The 27,708-nt window shown below is 38.2% G+C and overlaps 1 protein-coding gene across 2 annotated transcripts; it reads left to right on the top strand.

The window, feature by feature from the left end:
- Nucleotides 1–2,310: 2,310 nt before the first annotated feature.
- PEX2 (peroxisomal biogenesis factor 2) lies at nt 2,311–19,680 on the top strand. Of its 2 annotated transcripts, XM_058444134.1 has the most exons (4): nt 2,311–2,534; nt 14,268–14,299; nt 16,314–16,423; nt 18,411–19,680. In XM_058444134.1, the coding sequence occupies exon 4, from the start codon at nt 18,426–18,428 to the stop codon at nt 19,341–19,343; it is 918 nt and encodes a 305-aa protein (XP_058300117.1). In that variant the 5' UTR covers nt 2,311–2,534; nt 14,268–14,299; nt 16,314–16,423; nt 18,411–18,425; the 3' UTR covers nt 19,344–19,680. The 2 variants fall into 2 exon arrangements, with proteins under 2 accessions (XP_058300117.1, XP_032615777.1); XM_032759886.2 differs by lacking the exon at nt 14,268–14,299 and having other exon boundaries at nt 2,312–2,534; nt 18,409–19,680.
- The last annotated feature ends 8,028 nt before the right edge of the window (nt 19,681–27,708 follow it).

The raw sequence follows: 27,708 nt of genomic DNA, 5'->3' as shown, positions 1-27,708 counted from the left end.
TCTATTGTTAAATTCTTAGAATCTAAAAGTTGCTAAAAGACTAAAGAGGATATAAAATGCAATTATAAAATATTTTCATCTATGTAAAGGTAAAAAAAGGTAAAAAAAGGTAAAAAAAGGTAAAAATCAATTCTAATTTTTCTTCTTTCTCATAGTTAATGAACAAATTAACTTTGATTTTTTCCTAATATTTTTTAAGTCCACAGCCAAGTTCTAAGACGACTCTTAACATGTCACTAGGAATATATAAATTCTAGGTTTAAAATAACTCGTTTTGCATTTACAGAGGTAAACATTTACTAAGAAGCAAAATATTCTATGTCTTGGTTATTATTTACTTATTCACTGCCTCTGAATTGATATGAATTAGCTCTGAAAGAGTAAGAGCCGTGTCTGTTTTCTGTCATCACATTTTTATCAACACTGCCTAGCAAAACTCCCGGGCCTCAGAAAGCTTTTGTTAAATAAATGAATGAAAAATAAATACATCTTTCAAAAACTGGAAACAAAGCTTCCCTGGAACCTCAGCTCACTAGCTCATGGGAGAATTAACAAGGTATACTGTATCTACAGCTTAAACATTAAAATCTAGAACTTATTTTAAACATTTTCAACAGAATTTTAAGTGTTGTATGTTTCCCCGCATTCTTGAGATTCATTAAATATGATTCAAGTTTCTTGATATCTTTATTATTTTCATTCGCTACTGTGTGATGTTCACATGACATACATAAGGCTCTATGAACCAGAATTTGCTTTCTGAAAATGTCCTCTATGTCAATCAAGTCTTTGTGTGTACTTTCCCCCGTCCCTCTCAAAAATTAAGTGAAGCACAGCACATCTGTAGGCTACCTGAGAGGTGCAGCGTGGTTGGTTTTCTTCACAATTGCTAAACGAAAGGCCTACTCTTCTTCAGTGAGATTTTTTTACTCTCTAGAACAGCAGTATCCATAGAAATATAATGGAAACCACGTAATTTAAAATTTTCCAAAACATTCTCATTTTGACATGTAAGCAATATAAAATTAAATACTTTACATTCTTTTTCTTTTCAGACCACGCTTTAGAAATCTGATGCATGTTCTACACTTAGAGCAGACCTCAGTTCAGACTAGCCACTTTTCAGGTGGCCAGTGACTACTATACTGGACAGTTGCAGCTCTAGAAAATCCACTCCCAAACCCCGAAGTGAACTACATACCCTATCAACTTATAGCTTCTACTCTATCTCATTTGTACCATTGTTTCACAATTTGGATAGCATTAGAGTTAATAAATTTTATTTTAGCAAGTCTGCTCCATGGGTAGTTTCTGAAATAAAAATACAAGCAAAAAAAAAAAAAAAAAACTTTTCTAACAACACCGGTTCTACAGTACAAGCTCTCCCTCGAATGTCTAATAGAGCTTTCGTAGAAGTGAGTGCTCCTTGTAGGGACGGTGCGTCGAGACTGGAAGCAAGAACTAAGACGTTCTTAAACCCTACTACGTGCTGGAATCCTGAAGTGCCTGCCATCATTCAAACCTTAGCACTAACTCTCTAGAGAGACACTGCTATTCATACCACAGAACGAGAAGGCAGTGGCGATCCTCAACGGCTACATGTCACTGCCTGGTGAGCACTCTTCCCTCAGACTCCATTCCCAGAAGCTCTGCCTCGATTCCCCAGGGGTAGGCGAGCTGGCTGCCCGAATTCCCAAGCGTTACCGGGGAGATCTGAGGGCCTCCGGGGGCGGGAAACCTGAGGCCAGGACCGCGCTGCCCCGAAGGCGAGCGCGCGTCCGGTCCGCTCCACGGAGTCTCCCGGGAGCGCTTTGCAAGGCGGATGACTGACGGGCCAGCTACCTGCCTTCCTGAGCCTGCAGAGATAAACAACCTATCCTCCCAGTGCACACAGACCCCGAGAGCGGGCAGGTCTCCAAGCGCCGCAGAACTACCCCAGGCCCGACGCGGCCACCTGCCCGAGGGCTCCCTCCCCACCAGGTCATCCCTCAGCGGGTCCTTCTCCGACAGCGAACAAGGAACCCTAGAGGCGCGGAGGCGTCTCGCCGCCACCCGGCGGCGCCTGCCAGAGGCCCTTCGCGACGTCCGCAAGCAGAGAAAGCCCTGCCCTCCCGAGCCCCGGCTTCCTCTAGGCCCCTTGACACTTGCAGCGTCCTCACTTGCGGCCCCTGACCCGGGGCTGACCGGTTAGTGACTCTCCTGCCAATCAGAGACAGATTTCATCCGGCCAACCGACCAATCACCGCGCGCGGGTGTCCGCTTCGGCTTTTCGGCCCTTCGGCTCTTCGGCTTGTCGGCGTTCACGGTTGTTTGGCCATCCCGGGCCTTCCGCAGCGCCGCTAAAGCGCAGTTCTCGTTGGTGTAGTTTTTCTTTTTTTTTTTTTTTTTCAGCCACTTCCGGCTCCTGCGTCGCTCCGGAAGCCTGCGAGTTCCGGAAACCTTGGCAATCCAGATTCGGCTAGGAAAAGACAAGCTTTCCAGAGAATGTTTCAGAGAAAGTTACGTGGAGCGTGGGCGTTTCGCAGACTCCTAAGGTCAGTGTCTGCCCTAGAGAGCCGGAGTGCAAACCCGAGGTCTTGTTTTCAGCTGGGAGGTCGTGGAGTTTCACGACCTTGTAATTGTCGCCGTTTGCTTTTTTTCCCCCTGTTTATTGGCTTCCTGTCTCCCTGGAAAAGGCAAATCAAAGCTTCTGAATTTTGGGAAAGGCAGTGAAGCAAACCTAAACTCCTAAAGATGTTTTTAGGATCGCGGCATTAAAAATAAACACACACACAGCTGCAATTGAGCCCCTCTGCATTCCACGTAGCGACTTAAGAGACGAACTTCGACATCTTTTTCTCTCATTTGACGGTCGTGAAGATATTTACCTCTTAGAAACGGCTTTATAAAGAATTGAGGATCCAAGCTTTACTTAATATCTGAAAGTTCATGTAAAGTGTTATATGTAGTACAAAAAATTTGAATATGCTTAGTTTTCTAACGTTGAAAGCGCACGTAAAAGCAGTTTGGTTTTATGGAGGAAGAGATAATAAAAAGTTTCTGATAAAGTTGCATGCGATAAATTAGTTATTTCATATTGACTTTTGATAAGAAATGTGAATATGAGAATTGTTAACTTTTTTCTGGGTTCTTAAATTAAAAATCGTTGTTTATTTATTGAGGTACCATTTTCAAATTTTCCACATTTAGTGAAAGGGCTTTTGGCAAAATGAGCAAGCTGTTGAACGTTCAGGTCTAACACATTCTGTTAAACTTCCATGATGCCCCTCGGAAATATTTTATCTTGACGTTTCGGACAATTAAATGATACTTGGGCGCTCTCAACACCACAGCTTGTAGTCTAAACACCTTCCCCTAAAGTGTTACCTTTACTTAATCCTGAACAGAATGAACTTGGGGTGGCTCTTTTAACTTACCTAATCTCACCAGTATTATCAGTTACTTGTTTCCGGAAAGATTACAGTTGAGTGATCTTGAGCCAGAAAGAGATTTGAAAGAATTATTTACAGAGTCAAAAAAAAAAAAAAAAAAAACTCTTCATATTTTTTTCTTAAAAAAAAAAAATAGAAGTAACAGGACATAGAGCGAATACTAGACTATTAAAGAGTATTAAACTAAATCAAGACAGTTGGGTTCTAGTCCTGACTCTGGTTGCCTTTGTACAATTTTACCTCTTGGCCGTATTCTCCTTATTTTTAGAAACTAGTGTTAGTACTCAAGCTGGGGTTTTAAAACTGTTCCATAGGAGAACTTGTGTACAGATTTTCTGGAGCCATGCAGGGAGAGACAAAGCAAGCCCACCCTCAGGTTTATTTTAACAAGAGCAGCTATTTGTGTGTTCCGCTTGAATAATAACGTTCTTGTTAAGAAGATTATATCTTAAACGAGATGATCTGCCTTTTCTTCTAGCATTAAAATTCTGGTTTTTTTGGATAGTTATTCATTTGTACTCAATGTACATTTATTAGTTTTTAAAAATAATATATTCACAGCTAATTTATTTCTAAAAGCTACAAATATGTCCCTATTCTGTTTCAATTTATTTTATACATACAAATTTGAGATGGTTTTCTTTATGATCAGAATTAGAATTCATTATTCTCTCTTCTCCATATCCTCTTATTTTAGCTATAAAAGTTTTGCTTGTATTTGATGCACATGATGATTCTTGCCATAGGGAGGACAGGTATTTTTCATTTTACGTATCTGGTACCTGAACATTAAAGGTATTAGCAGGCTTGCTCATCATCACATCGATTAAAAGATCTCAGTCCTAGTCCCATGTTTTTCTCACAACATCAAATAATTGTAAGTTTCTTTCCCTCTTGCACACCGTCCACATGCTCAGGTTGCTATAGCACAAGGAAAATGTGTGAATGTGCACAATCTTTATTTCTGGCCAGAAGTTCTCTCCTGAATTATTTCATTTTTCCTCTTTTGATGATCTGAGTTGGACAACCTAGAAGGAAATTGGATGTTCTCTGTACTTCTTTTCTGTGAAGTGATAACAGTTTGTAAATGTTTCATGTTCCTTTTCCATTCCTTTGCAATGTACAAGAAACCTCAGAAGAAAAGCCCTAAATTGCTCCATTCGCCCTGTGTCTGTAATCCTGCTCTTTTAAACCCAGCCCTGTGGTTTCTTTACATGGAAGTGGAGGCAAGGCAGGGATGTCTAGTATCCTCTGCCTTTTTCCGTGTGGGATATTAATCTTCCTAACATATTCCCATCTATACAATAAAAATACCTTGTTCTGTGTTGCTTCTTATTCAATTTATTTCCTTTTTATCAGACATCTCTCTTATTACTGCCTGTCAATAAGATGAGATAAAATTCCATCCAAGTTATCTTTTCTTTCTTCTTACTACTAAAACAAAAACCAAGAACTTAAGTGTAATGGTATTTTGATTATGCCTAACCACTGTCTTTTTTTTTTTTTTTGAGACGGAGTCTCGCTCTGTTGCCCAGGCTGGAGTGCAGTGGCATGGTCTCAGCTCACTGTAACCTCCGCCTCCGGAGTTCAAGCAGTTCTCCTGCCTCAGCCTCCCGAGTAGCTGGGATTACAGGCGCGTGCCACCACACCTGGCTAATTTTTGCATTTTTAGTAGAGACAGGGTTTCACCGTGTTGGCCAGACTGGTCTTGAACTCCTGACCTCAGGCGATCTGCCCACCTCGGCCCACTTGTCTTTTAGTGTTAGATGAATGAGTTGACATTGCCTCTACCTTGCATGTATGTGTTCGTAATAGTTAATGTTCACACCTTGAGTTTTTCACTCATCTATTCCCTTTGTTCAGATTTGACATGGTCCTTTGGATGGTCCTTTGAGCCATGTATAGAGAGGCAGGGAGAGGGAATATAGACAAGATATATCCCAAGCAACAAGGAAAACTTTACCTCATTCCTTTAATTTCTTTCCCCATCTACAGTCCTGACAGCTTGACTGGCAGTCTGGTCTTTTGAATGATCTTGAAGGAGAAAAAGATTTCTTTTGAGTTCTGTGGGATTAAATTTGATCCAAGCTTAGCAAATATCCATTCTACTAAGCGTATTTTGTATGTTCTACAGTTTTTCTAATGTTTACCATAAATTTACTTATTACCAGCTTGACTTTAGATGGGTTGTTAATCTTCTCAAGCCTTAATTTTTGTCTTCTTAAAATGGAGATGATAATACTGTACTTACTGTGTTGTGAGGATTAAATGAAATAAAGAATGTAAAGAAAAGTTACGGTGCCTTGTACATCACATGTATCACATGGGAGTTCCTCCTATTCCATTGCTAATGGCTCTTTGTTCCTTTGGGGATATTTCCATGTTCTCTTGTACCATCAAATGTGCAATTAAATGTTTGTTCCAGTTATTTTCAAGTCATTTAGAATTCTTAAGCAATTAGATTCTAAAGCCCATTTTTAAATTTATAGAGTATTTAAAGATCTAGGTGCTCATACATTTCATGTGTGTCCTGTTTGTTCATACTCGCACTAGTGTTTTTCCCATAGTTTATGCCTGTAGTCTTAGTACTTGGCCTCTTTAAGGTAGCCTCATCTATGTGACCTGTGGTACCATCCCAAAGTGTTTATGTTTAACTTTTGGGTCCATCACCACGTTGTCAGTACAGGACACTGGTTTAGAGCCGGTTCTGCCCCTTCTGGTCATAGGATTTTACATCAGTCATCTAATCTCTTTGTGCCTCAATTTACTTGTTTTAGAACAGAAGTAATAACAGAACCTCTTTATTAGTATTATAAGGATTAAATGATTTAATATTTAAATTTGTACCTGGTAATTAGCTATAGTAGTCACTTGTTAGCACTCAGTAACTGGTAAGTGTTATGTGTTTTCTCTGGTTGTAAACTAACAAGTTCATTGGGATTGTCTTCCTTAGTGGTTCACTGTTACTCTGCATGAATACTGTCTCTGTCTCCTGTGTCCTGCTCTGATTTCTCTATTTTCCTCATGTCCTATATTGCTCTTTTGCAATTGGAAATAGCTGTTCTTTTATTTTTTTCCCTTTCCCTTCCAAGATTTCCTAAAACAGTTTCTATAAGGATTCTAGATAGGTAGGTAAACTTACAGTTGCTTTTTTTTGGTTGTTTGTTTTTTTAACCAATGAAGAGTATAGCGTAATAAAATGACTTGTCTAGAGTCACACAATCTGTTAGTGAACCTGGGCTAGAATACAGAGCTAATCAGAGGCAGTTTAACTCTGCTTTCCCCAATACTCGCTCCAACATCTGTTCTTTATTTTCACAATAAGCATTCTCAGACTCAGAAGTATCAGGTTTCTGAAAGAAAAAAATATGAATGCCATGCTGTTATCTTAAAAATATACTTACAAAGCTAGGCCCAAGTATTGGAAATTCTTTTCTAAGGTTTAAAAAAAAGTATTTTGTGCTAGTTTTAGATACTTGAATAACTATATTGTATATGAGATAAGTAAGGCACTCAGTTGATTGTATAAGACTCAGTATAGTCTTGAGTTGTGTTGAGTTTCCTCTTCTCCCTAAATGGGGAAAAAAAGATATTTTCCCCTCTTCTAGGGCAGGTTACTTACGATTGTCCATATTTTTGAGAAATCTGTGCAACTTTGAAGTTTATCTTTCAGATACATTTTAGAAATGTTTTGTCATGTATCCACTACCATTTCAAAAAGAAAAATCCTATTTGGATTTTGATGAGGCAATGTTCATTGAAGTTAAAAGTAATTTAGAGGTCTGTTGGACATAACAGTTTTAAAATTTCACATATCTTGGCTATACCCAAATGAGCACAACTGGGATTTACAACATCAGGTGTCTATAAACTATTAAAACGTAGTTTATGTATGGTGAAAGAGAGGAACAAGAAAGTAGTGACAAGGCACTTAGCAAGTCTGTGGCAGAAGTGGGATTTGAACTTAGAGTTGTTAGGCCTGTTCACAGTGCCAGAGGTCACAGTGTTCTAATGGGCTTCAGCCATAGCCTTTTTTGTTTTGCCCGTATTTGAAACGTGTTCTGGGAATCAGTGTCCAGTTAAATCCCTCTTTGATGCATGTCCCATTTATTAGTATTGATTTCAATACAATGGACAGTGAATCCATCTGACTACACAAAGGAAATAAAATAGTAGGTTATAGGTTCAAAACTTAAGATGTCTAGTCATAGAATTTTATTCATATAACCTCATAATATGAAATGCTAGTTTAACATTTTCAGAAAGAGAAAACAATGAACGTGGTCTCATCCACTTTGATTGCTGGAGCATTTAAGATAGTGTGGCAGTGACATTTTCATTCTAAAACTTAGTTTATTATTGTAGAGACGGAAAAGAATAGCCTGGCAGGGGGTGCATGAATGGGTATGACACAGTAGAGATTACTTGAGAATCACATGTTTCTGCTGACAAAGTTTACAGGACTGTAAATTTAAATGCAGAATTTTTGTAGGCAGTATGCATTGACAAATATGCCTAATGGTAATACATCTAATACTGAGAGTCTTGGAACAGGTCAATAATAATGTGTATATTGATAGCAGCGATGTAGGAGATGTTACATGGTATTATAGCTAAAATCCATGTTACCCCTTAATCATAATTACGTTAATATTGACAGGCTCTTGACAATACCCACATTATTATTGATAGATTTCTGTCAATAACATGTTTTTAAAGAAAATATATTCATGCATAATATGTACTATACTCAATAAAACTATAAAATACATCCTGAAAAATTCCTTCTTCCTCAGTGAGATACAGTCATTTGTTTAGTTTTTGGAATGTGATATAGATGGCAAAGTTTTTATTTGAGGATATGAAAAACATAAAAGGAAAGCATGAATTATTTAAGTTATTTAAGGGATAAGGTTATATATTGCTGCTCTTAGTAAATAATTTTTGTCTTTTTCTGTGAAAGAAAAGCAGTGTGACATGTTTAGTGATAAAATGTCAGCAGGAGACCCTTTTAATAGTTAGTACTAGATCATTTTGTCTTAAACATATTTATGTGACAAGTTAATCACACTAACCCTAGTAGATGCTATACTTTTTATCTGGTCTTGATTTTGCCTTAAGCGTCTTTTTCACATATCCTTAACATGGTAGAATCCTTCACTAAACACTAAGATTATCTAGTGCCAATTATAATTTTAGTTACATATTTTATATATCTCTTTGCAGAGCCAATAAATGTATGTCTCCCCACCCCTGGGTTAGCATTTTGGAATCTTAAAGTTAGTATAGTTCGAGAATTACAGGAGTGGGTGGCTGGTAGGATTGTGTATGAAAAGGTAGAATAGAAAAAAGCATTATTTGTTTTGGCATTTTGGAAAAATCAATTAGAATTAAATTTAATGGTGGTTTCAATTCAAAGCAATTCTTTTTTAAAAAAGGAGTTAGCTTGTAATTTTTAAAAATATTCAAGTTTGAGCTTACATTTATGAAACTAAATACTAATTTACAATGACCAATAATATAGAAATTGTTAAAGCTTACTTAAATTATTGAAGGTAAAGTCAAAATAGACTTACCAGTGGTTGGGCATGGGTGTTGGCAGTCCTTGTAACAGAAGTCAAGAAAGTACTAGTTTACCAAAAGCATTGGGAATTTTTGACCCAAAAATGTGAAGGGATAGTATAGTCTTCCTCTTGATTTCCACGGTTCTTAAGTAAGTTAAATTACTTTGACTTTTCCGGGAAGTTGTTAGCATCATAGGTAGGCCCCTGAATTGTTGCAGGAATCCTATAAATCTGGTCTCCCAGAACGGCAGTTTTTCTTTTCTTCAGTTTTATTGAACTCTGCCATCAGATTAATCTTTTGAAATTTATATACCGTTATGTCTCTTCTCTTCAATGATTATTCATGCCTACAGAATCAATACAATTTCCTTGACACAGGTTATTTTTGCAATGTGACTAGGTTGACACTTCAGCCAGTCTCTCCTGCCAGCCTGCTTTGGTCATGGCAGATGACTTGTCTGCTTCCAGATAACAGGTGCAGCCACATTGACAGGGGTTAAATAACCAAGGATGCAGCTCATGCTGCAACCCGTCTCCGTATGTCGCAGCTAGGCTATGGTCAGGAGCTTGCACATTTCTGGGCTTTCACACAACCTGTTCCCTTGCCTTACATACCATTTTCCTCTTTTCTGCCTGGTAAGTTTTGTGATCCATTATAATATTTTTACGTTTTGGGATCCTTTCTTCACTTCAGAGATCAATGGCCAGTCCTGATTTCCTATGTCTTTTAAAATGCTTGAATAAAAGGAAGTTAGCTGACAGTTAAATATTTAGATTGAATCTCTGGTACCTAGGAGAATGCCTTGTATTTGGTAGGTGTCCAATACATATTTGTTACATTGAGTACCCATTTGTCAGAGAATTAGAATTCACTAAAACACAAACTGCTTACACTATATTGGGAATAATTTTATGTGATAGAAAGTCATTTATGGCATTTGTGCTTCACACTTATTATAACAAATCTTATTGTACTACTGTAGAGGGAAGAAGATTCCATAATTGGGTTAACTGAACTTCTAGTTATTTTGATTTCATCATTTTCATCTACTCCTTGGCTGCCCTTTTCTAAAGAGAGTATTCTAGAATAGCTGTACCTGCCAGAAAGAGAGGGGTGGGGTGGGAGTATGTGTGATGAGGAAGAACTGAATGTAATATGCTGGTGATGAACACAAGTTTGTTGCTTGTCTTGGACTGCCTGTACCATGTTGTGTGCAGCAAAGCACCCTAGAGTCAAATGTTGTAAGTGTGCATTCATGAGGTTTCTTTACTTCAAGATAACAGGCACAACTATGTTGATAGGGGCTAAATAATCACGGGAGCAGGTCGTGTGGGAACCCATCTCTTTTTCTCAATCCACACTGTGTCATATCCTTTCAGACAAGGTGCAAGTTAAGTGGGCAGTGAGTTCCACTGAACCATCATATCTCTGCCCACTCCTGCCTGGCCCCTCCCACATGCACACATAAGGGTGACATCATGTTCGTGGTTTAACTGCCACAATTTATGTCTTGATGTCAATATTGCCTGGAAAAACATTTTGATACAGGTTGATTGAGGCATTACTATAACTAATAGTGAAGGTTTCAGTCTTTTGAAATGAGATTTGCCAAAATTAGTTTGGGGCCTGTTACTTTTCATGCTCATCCCTAGCCAAAGCAACAATAATGTAATAAAGAATACTGCTTTATGGCTTCCAAACCACTTTCGTAACATTATCTGGTTTCATCTCAACAACTTTGTGAGGTAGTTGTTATTTCCAACTTTTAGGAGAAGAATCTGAGGCTAATGAATTTTTTTAAGATCTCATAGCAATTAAGTGACAGAGTTAGAACTTGAGCCCAGGCCTGTTTGATTTTAAATCTGCTTTTTCCACTCTATGACAGACGCCTAAAGAAGAATGTAGAGCATGGGAGAAGTATTCCACTTTAATGAACTGTGGTGTGTAATAGACAGTGTCTGTTCTATGTTTACAACTAAAAGAAGTCACAAAAATGACTAAAATGTTGGAAAATAAAACCTAAAACAAAAAATAGAGAAATTATTCATCTGGAGGAGCAAAGGCTGAAGAACAGTTTAATAATAGTCTTTTGGTCTATTAAAGAGTCTTACGTAGGGAAGAGAGCAAGCCCAGCTGTTCCTAATCTACACTGAGGCCACGCCTGGGGAGAAAAAGAAGAAAGAAAAAAATGTTAAACTGTAACAGAAGGGATAAGAAAGAATTTTTTGATAATAAGTATTGTTAAATATTGTATTGGTTAAAGACTGTTTTAGGTCTCCTTTCCTGGCAGTCATTAAAAATTCCTATTTTTACCGAATGTTTTTATGTGTGATTCCTCCAAAAACAAGAAACTTGAAATAGATGATTCTTCTGAGAAACCACTCCCTCTGACCAGTTTCTCACTAAATATCACTAAGGAACCTGAAGAAGAGATGCAGTTATGTATTGCTTATCAAGGGGGTACATTCTGAGAAATGCATAGTTTGATGATTTCATCATTGTGCGAACATCATAGAGTGTACTCACACAAACCTACTTGGTATAGCCTAGTTCACACCTCATTATATTTTTCTGTGCTTTCTTCTGGTTTGCAGATACTGCTTTTACAAATTAAAGGTTTGTAGCAAACCTGAGTCAATCAAGTCTATCTGCACTATTTTTTTCCAACAGCATGTACTCAACTTGGTGTCTCTGTGTAACATTTAGGTAATTCTTGGAATATTTCAGACTTTTTTTTATTATGATATTCTTAATGGTGACCTGTGATCAGTGATCTTTGTTATTACTATTGTAACAGTTCTGGGGTACCATGAACTGTATCCACGTAAGATGGTGAACTTAATAAATATTCTGGGGCACCAAGAACTGTATCCATATAAGATGGTGAATTTATATTCTGGGGCACATGGTAGAATCCTTCACTAAACACTAAGAACTGTGGCCATGTAAGATGGTGAACTTAATAAGTATTGTGTGTTCTGACTGTTCTGCCGACTTGCCTATTCCCTGAGACACAACAATGTTGAAATTAGGCCAATTAAGATAAGCCTACAATGGCCCGTAAGTGTTCAAGTGAAAGGAAGGGTTGTACATTTCTCACTTTAAATCAAAATCTAGCAATGATTTTGCTAGATTTTGCTAAGCTTAGTGAGGAAGCCACGTCAGAAGCCAACACAGGCCAAAAAGTAGACCTTTTATACCAAACAGCCAAGTTGTGAATGCAGAGGAAAAGTTCTTGAAGGAAATTAAAAATGCTCCTCCAGGGAACACATGAATTAAAGAAAGTGAACAGCCTTATTGCTGATGATGTGGGAAAAGTTTTAGTGGTCTAGATAGAAGATCAAACCAGCCACAAAATTCCCTTAAGCCAAAACCTAATCCAGAGCAAATTCCTAACTCTCTTCAATTCTTTAAGACAGAGAGGTGAGGAATCTGCAGAAGAAAAGGTGGAAGCTAGTAGAGGTTGGTTCGTAAGATTTAAGGAAATAACCATTTATAATATAAACATGAAAGCTGAAGCAGCAAATGCTGACATCAGAGCTGCAGCAAGTTATCCAGAAGCTTTAGCTAAATAATTGATGAAGGTGACTACGCTAGACAATATATTTTCAAGGTAGACAAAAGGCTTATATTGGAAGAAAATGCCATGTAACACTTTGATAGCTAGAGAGGAGAAGCCAATATGTGGCTTCAAAGCTTCAAAGGACAGGCTGACTCTCCTGTTGGGGGCTAATGTGGCTGGTGGCTTTTAAGTTGAAGCCAGTGCTTACTTACCATTCTAAAAATTCGAAGACCCTTAAGAATTACACTAGAACTACTCTGCCTGTACTTTATAAATGAAAAAAACAAAGCCTGGATGACAGCACATCTGTTTACAGCATGTTTACTGAATATTTTAAGCATACAGGTGAGACTTGCTCAAAAAAAATTATTTCAAAATATTACTGCTCATTGATGTGCACCTTAGTCACCCAAGAGCTCTGACGAAGATGTACAAGGAGATTAATGTTTTCGTGCCTGCTATCACAACATTCATTCTGCACCCTGTGGATCAAGGAGTATTTTGACTTTTATATCTTTTTTTTTAAGAACTACATTTCATAAGGCTATAGTTGCCAATAGCAATTTCTCAGATGGATCTGGGCAAAGTAAATTGAAAACCTTCTGGAAAAGATTCGCCATTCTGTGTACCATTAAGAACATGATTCATGAGGGAAGGTCAACATATCAACATGAACAGGAGTTTGTAAGAAGTTGATTCTAACCATTGTGGATGACTTTGAGGAGTTCAAGACTTCAGTGGAGGAAGTAACTACAGATGTGATGGAAATAGAGAGCTAGAATTAGAGTGGAGCCTAAAGATGTGACTGATTTGCTACAATCTCATAATAGAACTTGAATCGATAAAGAGTTGCTTCCCCTCTTTTTTTTTTTGAAACGAAGGTCATGCTCTGTCACTCAGGCTGGTGAGCAATAGCACAGTCAGCTCACTGCAGCCTCTCAATTTCCTGGGCTCAAGCAGCTCTCCTGCCTCAGCCTCCCCTTAGTAGCTAGGACTACAGGTGCATGCCAGCACGCCTGGCTAATTTTTTTTTTTTTTTTTTTAATTGTTGTAGAGACACTGTCTCCCTGTGTTGCCCAGCAATCCTTCCTTGGCCTCCCAAAGGGCTGGAATTATAGGCATGAGCCACTACACCTAGTGAGTTGCTTCTTATGGATAAGCAAAGAAAGTGGTTTCTTGAGATGGAGTCTGTACCTGGGGAAATGCTGTAAACATTGTTGAAAAGATAGCAAAGGATTTAGAATATCCCATAAACTTAGTTGATAAAGCAGTGGCAGGGTTTGAGACTATTGACTCCAGTTTTGAAAGAAGGTTTACTCTTGGTAAAATGCTATCAGAAAGCTTCGCATGCTACAGAGAAATCTTTCATGAGATGAAGAGTCAATCCATGCAGCAAACTTTGTTGTTGTCGTAAGATATCGCCACAACCACCCCAGGCTTCAGCAGTCGTCACCCTGATCAGTCAGCAGGCGTCAATATCAAGGCAGGACCCTCCACTATCAAAAAGATTATAACTTACTGAAGGCTCAGATGGTGGTTAGCATTTTTTAGCAATCAAGTAATTTTTAATTAAGGTATGTACATTGTTTTTAAGGCACAGTGCTATTGCACACTTAGACTGCAGTATAGTGAAAATATAAGTTTTATATGCATTGGAAAATCAAAAAAGTTGTGTAACTTACTTTATTGTGATATTTGCTTTATTGCAGTGGTCTGGAACCTAACCTGCAGTGTCTCTGAGGTATGCCTGTTTTCTTATGTGATTCTGATGAACTTGCAAGTTTGAAAACCACTAGACTAGAGGAGCAGAGACCACAGGACTGTGATGGTGAAGACCACAGTTTAGAAGGATTAAAAGCCCAGAGATACATGTATCTTTATCGTAGACACATATATCTGTTAGCAGTTAAAAACTACCAGAATAAGATAATGTTGTTACAAAGAAAGTTGAATGTGTTACAAATGGATAGGATCTGCCTTGTTTTAAATCACTGCCTTCTTGATTTTAGCACTTATGTAGATCAAGTAGATTTAAAATAGATTATAGTTTTACCAGTGGGGCATCAGACTTCTACAATTCTACCCAGATTTTTTCTGTCGTATTTACATAACTGCCTACTGAACTTTTCTACTTAGATGTCTCATAGGAGCCTCAGATCTTTAAAATTGCATGTATTTGTTATCTTTCTGTTCAAACCTGTATTGCCTCATGTATTTCTTGTTTCAGGGACTTGGATCACTATCACTCAATTACTTAAGTCAGTTTTTCTTGGCTTATTTCTCTCCAGATAGTGTCACTTATACCACCTCACCGCTGTCAAAGAAACGCTTTTCTCTCTGTCCCCATTGATACTTTTCTAATTTAGGCCATCATTAGTTTCTCACTAGATCATTTTAACTTGTTAACTCGTCTCTATGCTTCCAGTCTTTCTCTCAGCCTCTAATCCATTCTTGCTCAGGGTGGCCAGAACAAGTAGTCTAAAATGTAAATCTTACTAGTTCTTTGCGTACCACTGTTGAGGGCTTCCCATTATCTTCTTCATAAAATACAGCCTCTTCAGCTTGGCTTCTAGGGCCTTTAGGACCTGTCTCCTGCTTCTTTCCAGCCTTATCTCATCTGTGCACCTCTAGTCCTTAGTACCTACTCTTACCACCATTGGCAATAATATTCTTACCCTCCTTTACCAGGCTGACATGCTAATACTTCAGGTGGCTGCTTAGGTATTGCCTCTCCCAGGAAGCCTTCTCTGACCTTCTGAAGTTTGGTTGTAACCATAGTGCCCTGAATTTTCCCTTGCATATCACTGATCGCACCTTATTGTAATGACCTGTTTATTTTATATAGCACACCTTTACTTTTCTCTCTCATTCCACAACCCTCCACAAGGGTTGAGACAGTGTTGTATCACTACATCACTAGCTCTCACATTAACAGGTAAATAACAGATGCACAATAAACATGTTGAAATTAGTGAAATTAGTAATAATCATCTTTCTGGATATGGTAATTTGAAATAGTTTTAAAGGGTAATGGATGGGAATTTATATTTTCTATCCTTCATACATCCCAGACTTCGATCCTATTCATTTATTCATTTATCTAGTGCTTGTAGAGTGCCTTCTGTGTACCAGGAACTGAGATAGTTGTTCTGATTCAACTGCGATAAGGCTCAAATAATCTTTACAACAGGCTTATCCTCTAGTGAAGGAAATAAACAATTTAAAATTAGTTTATGTACAGTACATAAAGGCCAAGAAAGAGAAAGAATAGAGTGCCAAGGGAACAACTAGATGGGCAGCAACCCAAATTTGGAGTCAGAAGGAGGTGATGTCTGAGCCAGTGCTTAAAATCTTAGTATGAGTTTTCAGTTAAAAGATTGGAAACAGACTGTTCCACACAAAGGGAACAGACAGTGAAGTCTACTGGTGAACAAGAGAAGGGGGTACTTTTTGACTGGATGTGATGCGTAAGGAAGGAAAGCAAGCTGGGAGTGGATTTGGGGAGGTTTGTGTTTTGGAACACTGGCAGCGTGGGGAATGCACTGAAGGAGGCAGAAGGTAAGGTAGACCAGTTTGATGGAATCCATGAGAGAAGAGAGCAGCCAGAATTCAGGAAAAGGCTTGCGGGGGATAGGGAGTGACAGATGGGTTAGGAAAAATTTTGGACCATGTACCAACAGTCCTTGGCAATGGATTTGATTTGTAGAGTGAGGAAAGGGAACTCCCTTTTTAACTTTATTCTTTTTTGTGTGTAGCTTCTGGCAAGTATGAGGCAAGGATTTCACAGAAGAACTTGGATCAAAAATTCCCACTGCCATAGCTATAGGCTATCCAGTCTTGAGGGAGCTGCAGGAACGGGAAAAAGGTGAGATCTCCCCAGAAGATCATTGGCATTTATGGTGAGAAGCATTCCTGTTGTATATCTGGTTTGAGAGAAAAATAGCACCAAACAACCTGTTATTCAGTGATCATTTTTGTTTCCTGGACTTGAACTTGTTAAACATGTAGTCTTCTGCCACTAAGTCTTCTAGGATGCATGGGTAAATTTAGAACTTCCCTCTTGAAAACATCTTCAGTTGTCAAAGATACTCCCAATTTCAAGAAGTACAAGTTTACTTTACCTTCTAATAAATTGTGTTTATCATCTTTTTACTACAATTCATAACAGAATAGAATTTGAAAGGACTTTGAAGGTCATTTTATCTCCAGCCCTTTGTTTTATAAGTGAAGAACCAAGGCATAGGTCAGGGTCAGGGGAAATGACTTGTCGAAGAATACGTGACCAGACCGTGGCAGTGAGCTCCGGCAGGATCCATGCCTCCCTCAGTAACTGTTCTTTCTGTTAGTGTATTGGCCTTTTAAAGGCTTAGACATGATAATCAAGCCCAGTGTGGTGATAGCCCATTTTAATTTTTTTGTTTTTTTTTTCCCCTGGCTTTATTGGAGTATAATTGGCAAGTAAAAATGGTATATATTCAAAGTGTGCAATGTAATGATTTCATATGTGTATCCATTGTGAAATGACTGCCACGATCAAGTTAATTATCACATCAATCACCACCCATAGTTACTTACCACCTGTGTGTATGTGTGTGATGAGGACACTTCAGATTTGCTCTTGGCAGATTTCAAAGAAACAATAGAGCATATTAAACAATAGAATTCCCCAGAACTTACTCATCTTATAACTGAAAATTTGTACCCTTTGACTAACATCTCCCATTTCCCTCACCCTCCCAGCCCCTATCACCCACCATTTTACTCTCTGTTTCAATGAGTTTGACTTTTTTAGAGTCCATATATAAATGAGATCATACTGAGGTCCATTTTAGCAACTAAATTTAAGCCTGATTTTTTTTTTTTTTTTTTTGTCATGGGTGGATTTGCCAGTTAATAATATTTAAAATATCTGAACTGGTCTGTATACTGGATTATAGCAGTGACTTGGTGTTTTAATTATATCAGTTTGCACATAATACACATTTATAATAATATATGTGTATTGAATCAGTAAGCTGTACCTAGCTAACCATTAATCAGCTTCTTATATTTCATTTAAATTTTTTCCCTTTAGCACCAATTTGTTTCCTTAGTCTATTTATGGCATTATTGTGGCATATATTTTTATATCATAGTTTTCTTAGAGTACTGTGTGATGTATACATTTTTAGTACCTTAATAACGATATTTCTGCATTCTTGTTCCTTCATACTAAGATTTAGTACTATTTATTTTTGGCAATAGTGTGATAGAATAGTAATCATGTATTGTTCATTTATTTTTCTTTTTAAGTTCCTTTACACATATAAAATGTATTTGAGAAAGATTAAATGACTTGCTGAAAAATAACACCTTTGGAGTCAGTAGAAGTGTTGGAAAATAAACTGAGGTCTTGACTTAACCATCTATTGCAATGTTCTATATAGTTGTTGTATTTATTACCTTCCTATATCTCTTCATTAGTGGTGTTATTCAGCCTCCTTTCTGTTAGCATCAGGATTTTAATAGCTCCCTGCTAGAATATCTGACCAAAGTATATTGCTTAGAAGTATATTTGTGGAAAGAGGGTACAGGTTTTGTTTTGTTTTGTTGTTATTTCTTTGAGGAAGAGGGCCAAGGAAAAAGAATAAGAAATTAAGAAAAAAGGCAGGGGGAGAAAGAAAGGCTCTGAGAGACAAGACAGAAGTTTCAAGTAAGAAGTGATTATTCGCTATACTTGTTAGACTACTGAAAAGCTCATCTCTTATGTGTCCTGTGTAATTTGTGTATGACAGTTTTCAGGCATAAGTTGAGGAGGTTGTACAAGATTGCAACTCTTTGCTAATGTTCTTCAATTGTATTTTTTCCTAGAGACCTTCAGAGAAGACATGGCTTCCAGAAAAGAGAATGCAAAGAGTGCAAACAGAGTGCTAAGAATAAGCCAGTTGGATGCACTCGAACTAAACAAGGCCTTGGAGCAGCTAGTTTGGTCCCAGTTTACTCAGTGCTTTCATGGATTTAAACCTGGGCTGTTAGCTCGCTTTGAGCCAGAGGTGAAAGCATGCTTATGGCTTTTCTTGTGGAGATTCACCATCTACTCCAAAAATGCCACAGTGGGACAGTCAGTTTTGAATATTAAGTACAAAAATGATTTTTCCCCTAACCTGAGATATCAGCCACCCAGTAAAAATCAAAAAATTTGGTATGCTGTTTGTACAATTGGTGGGAGGTGGTTAGAAGAACGATGCTATGATTTGTTTCGAAACCATCATTTAGCATCATTTGGGAAAGTCAAGCAGTGTGTGAATTTTGTGGTTGGACTTTTGAAATTAGGTGGGCTGATTAATTTTTTGATTTTCCTTCAGAGGGGAAAGTTTGCAACTTTGACAGAACGTCTCCTAGGTATTCATTCTGTATTTTGCAAGCCTCAGAACATACGTGAAGTTGGCTTTGAATACATGAATAGGGAACTTCTCTGGCATGGTTTTGCTGAATTTCTGATTTTTCTCTTACCACTTATCAATGTCCAGAAGTTGAAAGCCAAGCTGTCTTCATGGTGTATTCCTCTTACTGGTGCACCTAATAGTGACAATACATTAGCCACCAGTGGCAAAGAATGCTCTCTATGTGGAGAGTGGCCCACCATGCCTCACACCATAGGATGTGAGCATATTTTCTGTTATTTCTGTGCTAAGAGTAGTTTCTTATTTGACATGTACTTTACTTGTCCTAAGTGTGGCTCAGAAGTACACAGTCTGCAACCACTGAAATCAGGAATCGAGATGTCAGAAGTAAATGCTCTTTAGAAACTAAAATTGCTTCCTTTGAGGAAAAAAATGCACTGTGTTTAAATTCTTAATATTAGTCATCCTAAGTATACCATTTATGTATCCTTTATAAGGAATGTGCTGCCTAGCCACTGTCTTCTCCTTTCCAGGCATGACTGAATTCTAATCACTGGAAACCATGTGATTCTAAATATATTATGTAAATATTAATGTATTATGTTTTTTAAATCATTGCATTCAATTAGTGTCAAGAATAATGGACAGCTTTTGTCAGGTGACTACTAACAATGCTCCTTCATTTTACTACTTCTTAAAACGAGGTTGGATTCTAAAGATAAAGATTTTGGAGACTGTGGGATGAGTGTGCATTTATTTTCAGAGTTGACATAATATGATAATGTGACAACTATAAGACTGTTTTAAACCTTAAGACCTGATGCCTCAGTTGTAATTTTTTTTTTTTTTTTTTTTTTGAGATAGAGTCTCGCTCTGTCACCCAGGCTGGAGTGCAGTGGCGCGATCTCTGCTCACTGCAACCTCCGCCTCCCGGGTTCAAGCAATTCTTCTGCCTCAGCCTCCCGAGTAGCTGGGACTACAGGTGCATGCCCACCACGCCCGGCTAATTTTTGTATTTTTAGTAGAGACAGGGTTCACCATGTTAGCCAGGATGGTCTCTATCTCCTGACCTCGTGATCCACCTGCCTCAGCTTCCCAAAGTGCTGAGATTACAGGCGTGAGCCACTGTGCTCAGCCACCTCAGTTGTAATGTTATGCTTTTCTCTGAAGCCAGTTTTTAAGTTCAGTCCTCAGCTGTCTGACCCCTCCACAGTTGGCTTTATATTCAGAAAGTAAAAATTAAGGCAGCTTGGAAGTGAGGCCTGGGAACTACTGGGGCAACTAGTATGAACAGCACTATTTACAGGTCTCTTTCTCTTGCCTTTGATTCAGAGCTCTCATTCTCAGTAAATATTGATAGTTTTATTGAAACAAAAGAGGTCTTTAGCATGGGAATAATAATAGCAGTGCATAATCAAGGTAATTCTGTATCCTTCACTCTTTTTCTCCACATTTTTTTACTTAAAAATAAATTCATACTCTTAAAATGGTATAGAATTATTAGCTTGAACATTGAATTATCTCAAGTCTTAACTAGAATGTTTTTTAAAAAACAGTTTTTAAATGTTTTTAAATAAACGTCTTGCTAACATGGTGGAAATACACTGCCAGTTCATTCTCTTCACCTGTCATTGAACAAGCACTCAGGTGCCAGGTACTGATGTAGCCACTGGAGGCACAACAGTACATGAAGCAGGAAAAAGAAAGTTACCTTCGTGGAGTTTACATTCTGTGATTGAATGAACTGTAAGTTTAATTTAGGTTCAATTTAGTGTAAGATACTGAAGAAGTTTTGTAGTTTGAGTTAAGAGTATTTTACATCTTAAGAATTTGCCTTCTTTTGTCTTCTGTAATCTTAAAACATTATTGTAGAAAACACCAACAATTCAGGAAAAAATATAAAATCAACTTTTCCACAATTTTTTGAGAGATATAATCACTATATTTTGCTATATTTATAGATTTGTTGCACATACATTTCTTATTTACAAAATTATAATGAATTAAAAAAATAAAATAGCATTTTTTCATATGCATAAATATTCTTCAAAAATATTTTAGGGCTGAGCACAGTGGCTTATGCCTGTAATCCCAGGCTCCCTATGTAGGGAGGCTGAGCCCAGGAGTTTGAGGTTGTTTCTAAAAAAAATAAAAATATATACGGACGTCTTTGTCTTTTGTTTGTTTGTTTGTTTTTGGTGAGAAAGGGCCTCACCCAGTCACCCAGGTTGGAGTGCAGTGGTGAGATCATGGCTAACTGCAGCCTTTCCCTCCTGGGGCTCAAGCGATCCTCCCATCTGAGCCTCCCAAGTTGCTGGGGCCACAGGCCCATGCCACCATGCCTGGCTAATTTTTGTAGAGATGAGGTCTCACTTTGTTCTCCAGGCTGGTCTTGAATTTCTGGGCTCAAGCAGTCCTACCCTGGCCTCCCAAAGTTGTGGGATTACAGGCATGAGCCACTGCACCCAGCCATAATATGTTTTTAAAAGGCTATGTATATGCCATCATATTCCTATTCCTATTATTATTTAACCACCATCATAGAGCATTTAGGTTCTTTTCACTTTCTGTTGTGAATAATGCAATGATGAATCTGAGTTCATTAAGTGAAGAGTCCAGCTGCATACTGCAGGCCCAGTCTGGATGTAGGTGCTCAGACGGTTCTCTTTGAGACAGGCTTTATCCTTTGGCTCTCATTTTTTGATGAGTGTACATGGCATGAGGGACACAGATCCCACTAGAATTCACATCCCACTTGTGTATAACCTAGGGCAATGTGCCACATCTCTGCACGTCTGTACATTGTAAGGATTACATGTTTAGTGGACATAAAGCTCTTAAAACAATGCCTGACACATAGTAAATAGGATATAACAGTAGTGCTTTCCTTTGCTGTTGTCAGTATTATACTGAGTCGCTTTCATTCTCACACAGAATGATGGCCACTAGAAGCTCAAGGCTTATAATCTGCTAGCTTTCTGATCCCACTGGCATGAGATACTCTTGCCTAATAGTTCCAGCTAAAGCCCAGGAGCTCACTGTTAACTGGTCTGTCTTGGATTATGTGCACATTCCTGAACCAGCCACTATAGCTAGGGGATGGAAAATACTGTTCCTGGTTACTTAAATGTAGGTGAGGCTCCTCCCATATACCACATGAACTTAAAGGAGTCCTGGAGGAGGCTGTTGACCACAGGAAACTGAAGTGTTCTTAGAAGGGTGGATGCTGGCAGATAGATCTCTATTAGTTAGAGTCTACATTTGCCTTACTCATTTCAAAAGTCCACATGCAGTCTCATTTTACCAGTGATCTAGTTTGATAAGGACATTCATAAGCAACTGGATGATTCTTTAACATTGCAGATTTGAAAGGATTAAATAAAGTCAACAAAATTTTGTTATATCAACAATTGTTACATTATTTTGATAGAGTAACTTCTAAGTAGTTATCCATATTGTCAAAACCTTAAGAAAACAGTACTTCACATATATACCAGCTGATAGACTTGTCAGTATGGGAGGGGGGCGGATTTTTTCCACAGACCCTAATGGCACTTAGTAAAAATAGGTTTTTGTTATTTTTCATTTTTATTTAACATCTGTCACCCCTACTAGGTGATAACCCCCATGAGTTCAGATACGATGACTATTTTGTTGATCACTAGATAGCCAGAGCCTTTTAGTTCTAGTGTAGCAATAGAAACATTTTATTAGCTGAATAAACCTAAGGTCACAGATAGGGTTCTGCAGAAGCTGTCATTGAAAGGGGTTTGAAGTACAAGAGATTTTTATGTATAACTCTCAGGGATCCATGCCTGTGAAGGGAAAGAGCAAAGCACGAATAGGCAGAAGAAATGAGAGTACTCTAAAGCAGGCCTGAAAAAAGTTGGCCAACCCAGAGGGGAGCTCTGAGCTAGTGTCATCTGTCAGAATGTCCTAAATTAGGCCAAAGTAAATAGGCCTTTTTACCTACACTTCTATCAGTCACTGGTTGTGGGCAGCTCTGGAAAGGTTGTGATCTCAAGCATGGCAGCTCTGTAGCGGAAGCAGATCCTGTGGGAGCCAACAGCTGGAGGCAGTCCACTGACCACACTCCACAGCTGGGCACCATGTCCATCCTTGCAGGAGGAGCTGGGTGGCATATCTTGGTGTGTACCACATCTAATACTGTCCATTTTTTCCTTTATGGTTTCCCTTTTTTTGTTTTTCTTGCATATGGCACTTGACAACACACTAATGCCAGGTAGTGTTCAGTTTATGAACAATAGATTTATGACTGACATACCCAAGTGTCTCTTGAGTATCTCTGCCCCACTGCAAATACCAGACTTTCTGGCCAAGTTGCTATGACAGCTCCCAGGAACTCCATTCAGTCCCTGCCTCTCTGGGCACTACCAGAAGAGTTGCTCTACCTCTAGTGCAACTGTTTCTACTCCCTAGCAGCCTCCAGGCTCAAGCTTTAGGAAAACACATGGGATGATGTGTTTCCATGTTAGCCTCAAGTACATAACCATCAGTTACAAATGTTCTTCCTTAGGAAAATAAAAACATTTACACTTAACATTTTTCTTTTCTCTCCCATGCACTTGCTCTCAAATCAAGTTTGCTACTTTTGTATTTAAAGTACCCAAGTGACTTCAGTGATCATATCTAAATTACTCAGATATCAATCAGAGCTCACACAAGGCGTGTCCTACTCCTTAGCTCTCAGCTCCCCTGCTTTCAGTATTTAGTGACTGCATTTGGGACAAGTTTATTTAACTTCTCTAATATTCAATTTATTCACCTATGAAATGGACATTCAATAATGTCTACCTCTTAGAATTCTAATGGGAATTAAATGAAGCATTCTCTCAAAAATTACCTGTTGAGCCCCTGCAGACATTCCTTTTCTGTACTCAGGGAATGCATTCGTGAATACCACAAAACACCTGCTCTCATGGAGTTTACATTCTTAGAGGGGTGATAAATAATAAAGATAATTTCAAATGTTAGTAGTACTCTGAAGAAAATAAAACAGGCCAAGAAATGGGAAGTGATAGGGGTTTGCTGTATTGAATTTTGTGCTTGTGGAAGGCCTTTCTGAGGTGAAATTTAAAAAGAGATCTGAAGGAAACGGAGAAAGCCAAGCAGAAAAGGGATGCTAGGATGAGGAAATGGCTGGCGTCCAATCTCTGAGATGAGTCTTTTACCTCTTTGAGGAACAGCAAGAAATCCCAGTGAACCAGAGGAAGAGGTGGGAAATGAGGTAGGCGAGGTGAGGTCATGCAAGCCAAGGGGAAAATACCTGGATTTATTCCAGGTCTGAGGAGGCCAGAGAAAGATTTTAAGCAGAGATGTGACATGATCAGATTTACATTTTTAAGGGATCAGTCTGGATAATTTGTGCAGAGGTATGAGTCAAAGCAAGAAAACCAGGTCTAAGGCTATTGCTAATAGTCAACATGAGCCATGATTGTTATTTCCATTAACAATGTCACTGAAATGGTCTGCAATCTGAAATAAAGCCTGAAGAAACCTAAATAGATTTTAATAGATTCTATCACCAAAGCTATACTCATGGGACAGTTTCTCAAGTCTCCAGAAGAGGCTGCTTTATTTTGAATAGAATTCTAATCAACTTTCACCAACAGATTAAAAATAACAGACTAAAGAGAAGAGGAAAACTGGTAAAAGCAAGCAGGGTTTACCATAACAAGCAATAATGAACAACTTGGTATCGAAGAAGAAAAACTTAAAAACAGACGTTAGTCTGGTATCATTTAGAGTAGGGACACACAGGCTCTGAGGACTAACTGAATAGTAATTGTGGTTTTAAAAAATGACCTTGGATCATCAACGAAATCTACCCTATATTCTGTATGATTTGGTTAAGAAGGCAGAGAAATTAGTATTGCTCTGTTTGAGAAGCCTTCAAAATGGGATGGCACTTAGAGGCAAAAATTTGATTTATTTGAAACACTCAATTTTAGCAAAAAACATTCAGTAAGTGTTGTTACTGTTTAAGACAAGATCTTTTCAGCAAGAAAACAGTTCTAAACATGCTTTTTAGCCAAACCAATTGGCCATATTGTATATACAACTGATGATCCATGGTCCTCTGCAGCTAGAACTACTATGTAGTGTACGTTTATACTCATCACCACAAATAAGTTAGCAAATATTTTTCTTTGGTAAAAAAATAATTTCAGTCTGGGCACGGTGGCTCACACCTGTAATCCCAGCACTTTGGGAGGCCAAGGCAGGTGGATCACTTCAGGCCAGGAGTTGAAGACCAACCTGGCCAACATAGCAAAACCTCATCTCCACAAAAAAAAAAAAAAGCCAGGTTTGGTGATGCATGCCTGTACTCCCAGCTACTCGGGAGGCTGAGGCAGGAGAATCACATAAACACGGGAGGCGGAGGCTGCAGTGAGCTGAGATCACACCACTACACTCTGTTGCCAGCCTGGGCAACAGAGTGAGACTGTCTAAAAAAAAAAAAAAAAAAAAAAATCAACTTTTATTTTATGTTTAGGGGGTACCATGTGCAGATTTGTTACCTGCATATATTACATGGTGCTGAGGTTAGTGGATCCTGTCACCCAGGTAACTGAGTATAGTACCCAATAGTTTTTTTTCCAACTTGTACCCTCTTTGTCTCTGCCCACCTAGTAGTCCCCAGTGTCTATTATTGCCATCTTTATGTCTATGAATACCCATTGTTTAGCTCTCACTTATAAGTGAGAACATGTGGTATTTGGTTTCTTGTTCCTGCACTCACTCACTTAGGATAACAGCCTACAGCTGCATCCGTGTTGCAAATAACATGATTTTGTTCCTTTTTATGGCTGCATGTGTTCCATGGTGTATATGTGCCACATTTTCTTTATCCAGTCCACTGTTGCTGAGCACCTAAGTTGATTCCATGTCTCTGCTATTGTGAATAGTGCTGCGATGAACATGGGAGTGCATGTGTCTTTTTGGTAGAACGACTTATTTTCTTTTGCACTTATACCCACTAATGAGCTTGCTTTGTCAAATGGGAGTTCAGTTTTAAGTTCTTTGAGAAATCTCAAACTGCTTTCCACAGGGTCTGAACTAATGTACATTTCCATCAACAATGTTTGATAAGCATTCCCATTTCTCCATAGCCTCGCCAGCACCTGTTGTTTTTTGACTTTTTAGTAATAGTCATTCAGACTGGTGTGAGATGGTATCTCGTTGTGGTTTTGATTTGCATTTCTCTGATTAGTGATTTGGAAAATTTTTTCATATGTGTGTTGGCTGCTTGTGTAGTTTCTTTTGAGAAGTATCTGTTTATATATTTTGCCCATTTTTAATAGGTTTTTTAACATGTTGATGTATTTAAGTTCCTTATAGATTCTGGATATTAGACATTTGTTGGATGCATAGTTTACAAATATCTTCTCCCATTCTGTAGGTTTTCTGTGTACTCTGTTAATAGTTTCTTTTGCTGTGCAGAAGCTCTTTGGTTTAATTAGGTCCCACTTGTCAATTTCTGTTTTTGTTGCAATTGCTTTTGAGGACTTAGTCATAAATTCTTGCCCAAAGCTGATGTCCAGAATGGTGTTTCCTCGGTTTTCTTATAGGATTCTTAAGAGTTTGAGGTCTTGCATTTAAATCTTTAATACATATTGAGTTAATTTTTGTATGTGGTGAAAGGTAGAGGCTCAGTTGCATTTTTCTACACGTGGCTAGACAGCTTTCTCAGCACCATTTATTGAATAGGAAGTCCTTTCCCCATTGTTTATTGTTGCCAACTTTGTCAAAGAATGGGTGTAGGTGTGTGACTTTATTTCTCGGCTGTCTGTTCTGTAACATTGGTCTTTGTGTCTGATTTTGTACCAGTACCATGCTCTTTTGGTTACCATCACCTTATAATATAGTTTGACGTCAAATAACATGATGCCTCCAGCTTTGTTCATTTTGCTCAGAATTGCTTTGGCTATTTGGGCTCTTTTTTTGTTGTTGTTCCCTATGAATTTTAGAATACCTTTTTCTAGTTCTATTAAAAAATGACATTGGTAGCTCAATAGGAATAGTACTGAATCTGTAGATTGCTGTGGGCAGTATGGCCTTTTTAGCAATATTGATTCTTCTTATCCAGGAGCATGGAATGTTTTTTCATTTATTTGTATCACTTGTGATTTCTTTCAGCAGTGTTTTGTACTTCTTCTTGTAGAGCTCTTTCACCTCCTTGGTTAGATGTATTCCTAGTTTTTTTTATTTTTATTTTTATTTTTATTTTTGCATCTATTATAAATGGGATCATAGTCTTGATTTGGTGCTCAGCTTGAATGTTATGGTGTATAGAAATGCTACTGATTTTTGTACATTGATTTTGTATCCTGAAACTTTGCTGAAGTCTGTTATCAGTTCCAGGAACCTTTTGGCAGAGACTTTTGGGTTTTCTAGATGTAGAATTGTGTCATCAGCAAAGAGATAATAGTTTCACTCTTCTTTTCCTATTTAGATGCCTTTTCTTTCTCTTGCCTGATTGCTCTGGCAAGGACTTCCAATACTATATTGAATAGGAGTGGTGAGAATAGGCATCCTTGGCTTGTTCCAGTTCTCAGGGGAATGCTTCCAGGTTTTGTCTATTCAGTATGATGTTGACTGTGGCTTTGTCATAATGGCTGTTACTATTTTGAGGTATTTTCCTTTGATGCCTAGTTTCTTGAGGATTTTTATATGAAAGGGTATTGAATTTTACCAAATGCTTTTTATTTGTCTATCGAGTTAGTCAGATGGTTTTTATTTTTAA

This window comes from Hylobates moloch, unplaced genomic scaffold (assembly GCF_009828535.3).
Source record: "Hylobates moloch isolate HMO894 unplaced genomic scaffold, HMol_V3 SCAFFOLD_9, whole genome shotgun sequence".
Lineage (NCBI taxonomy): Eukaryota > Metazoa > Chordata > Mammalia > Primates > Hylobatidae > Hylobates > Hylobates moloch.
The sequence above is the reverse complement of the archived record's forward strand: the minus strand, read 5'-3'. Positions and strand labels throughout refer to the sequence as shown.

Coding starts and splice junctions, on each gene's coding strand:
- PEX2 (XM_058444134.1), top strand. CDS start 18,426: ATGGCTTCCAGAAAAGAGAATGCAAAGAGTGCAAACAGAGTGCTAAGA.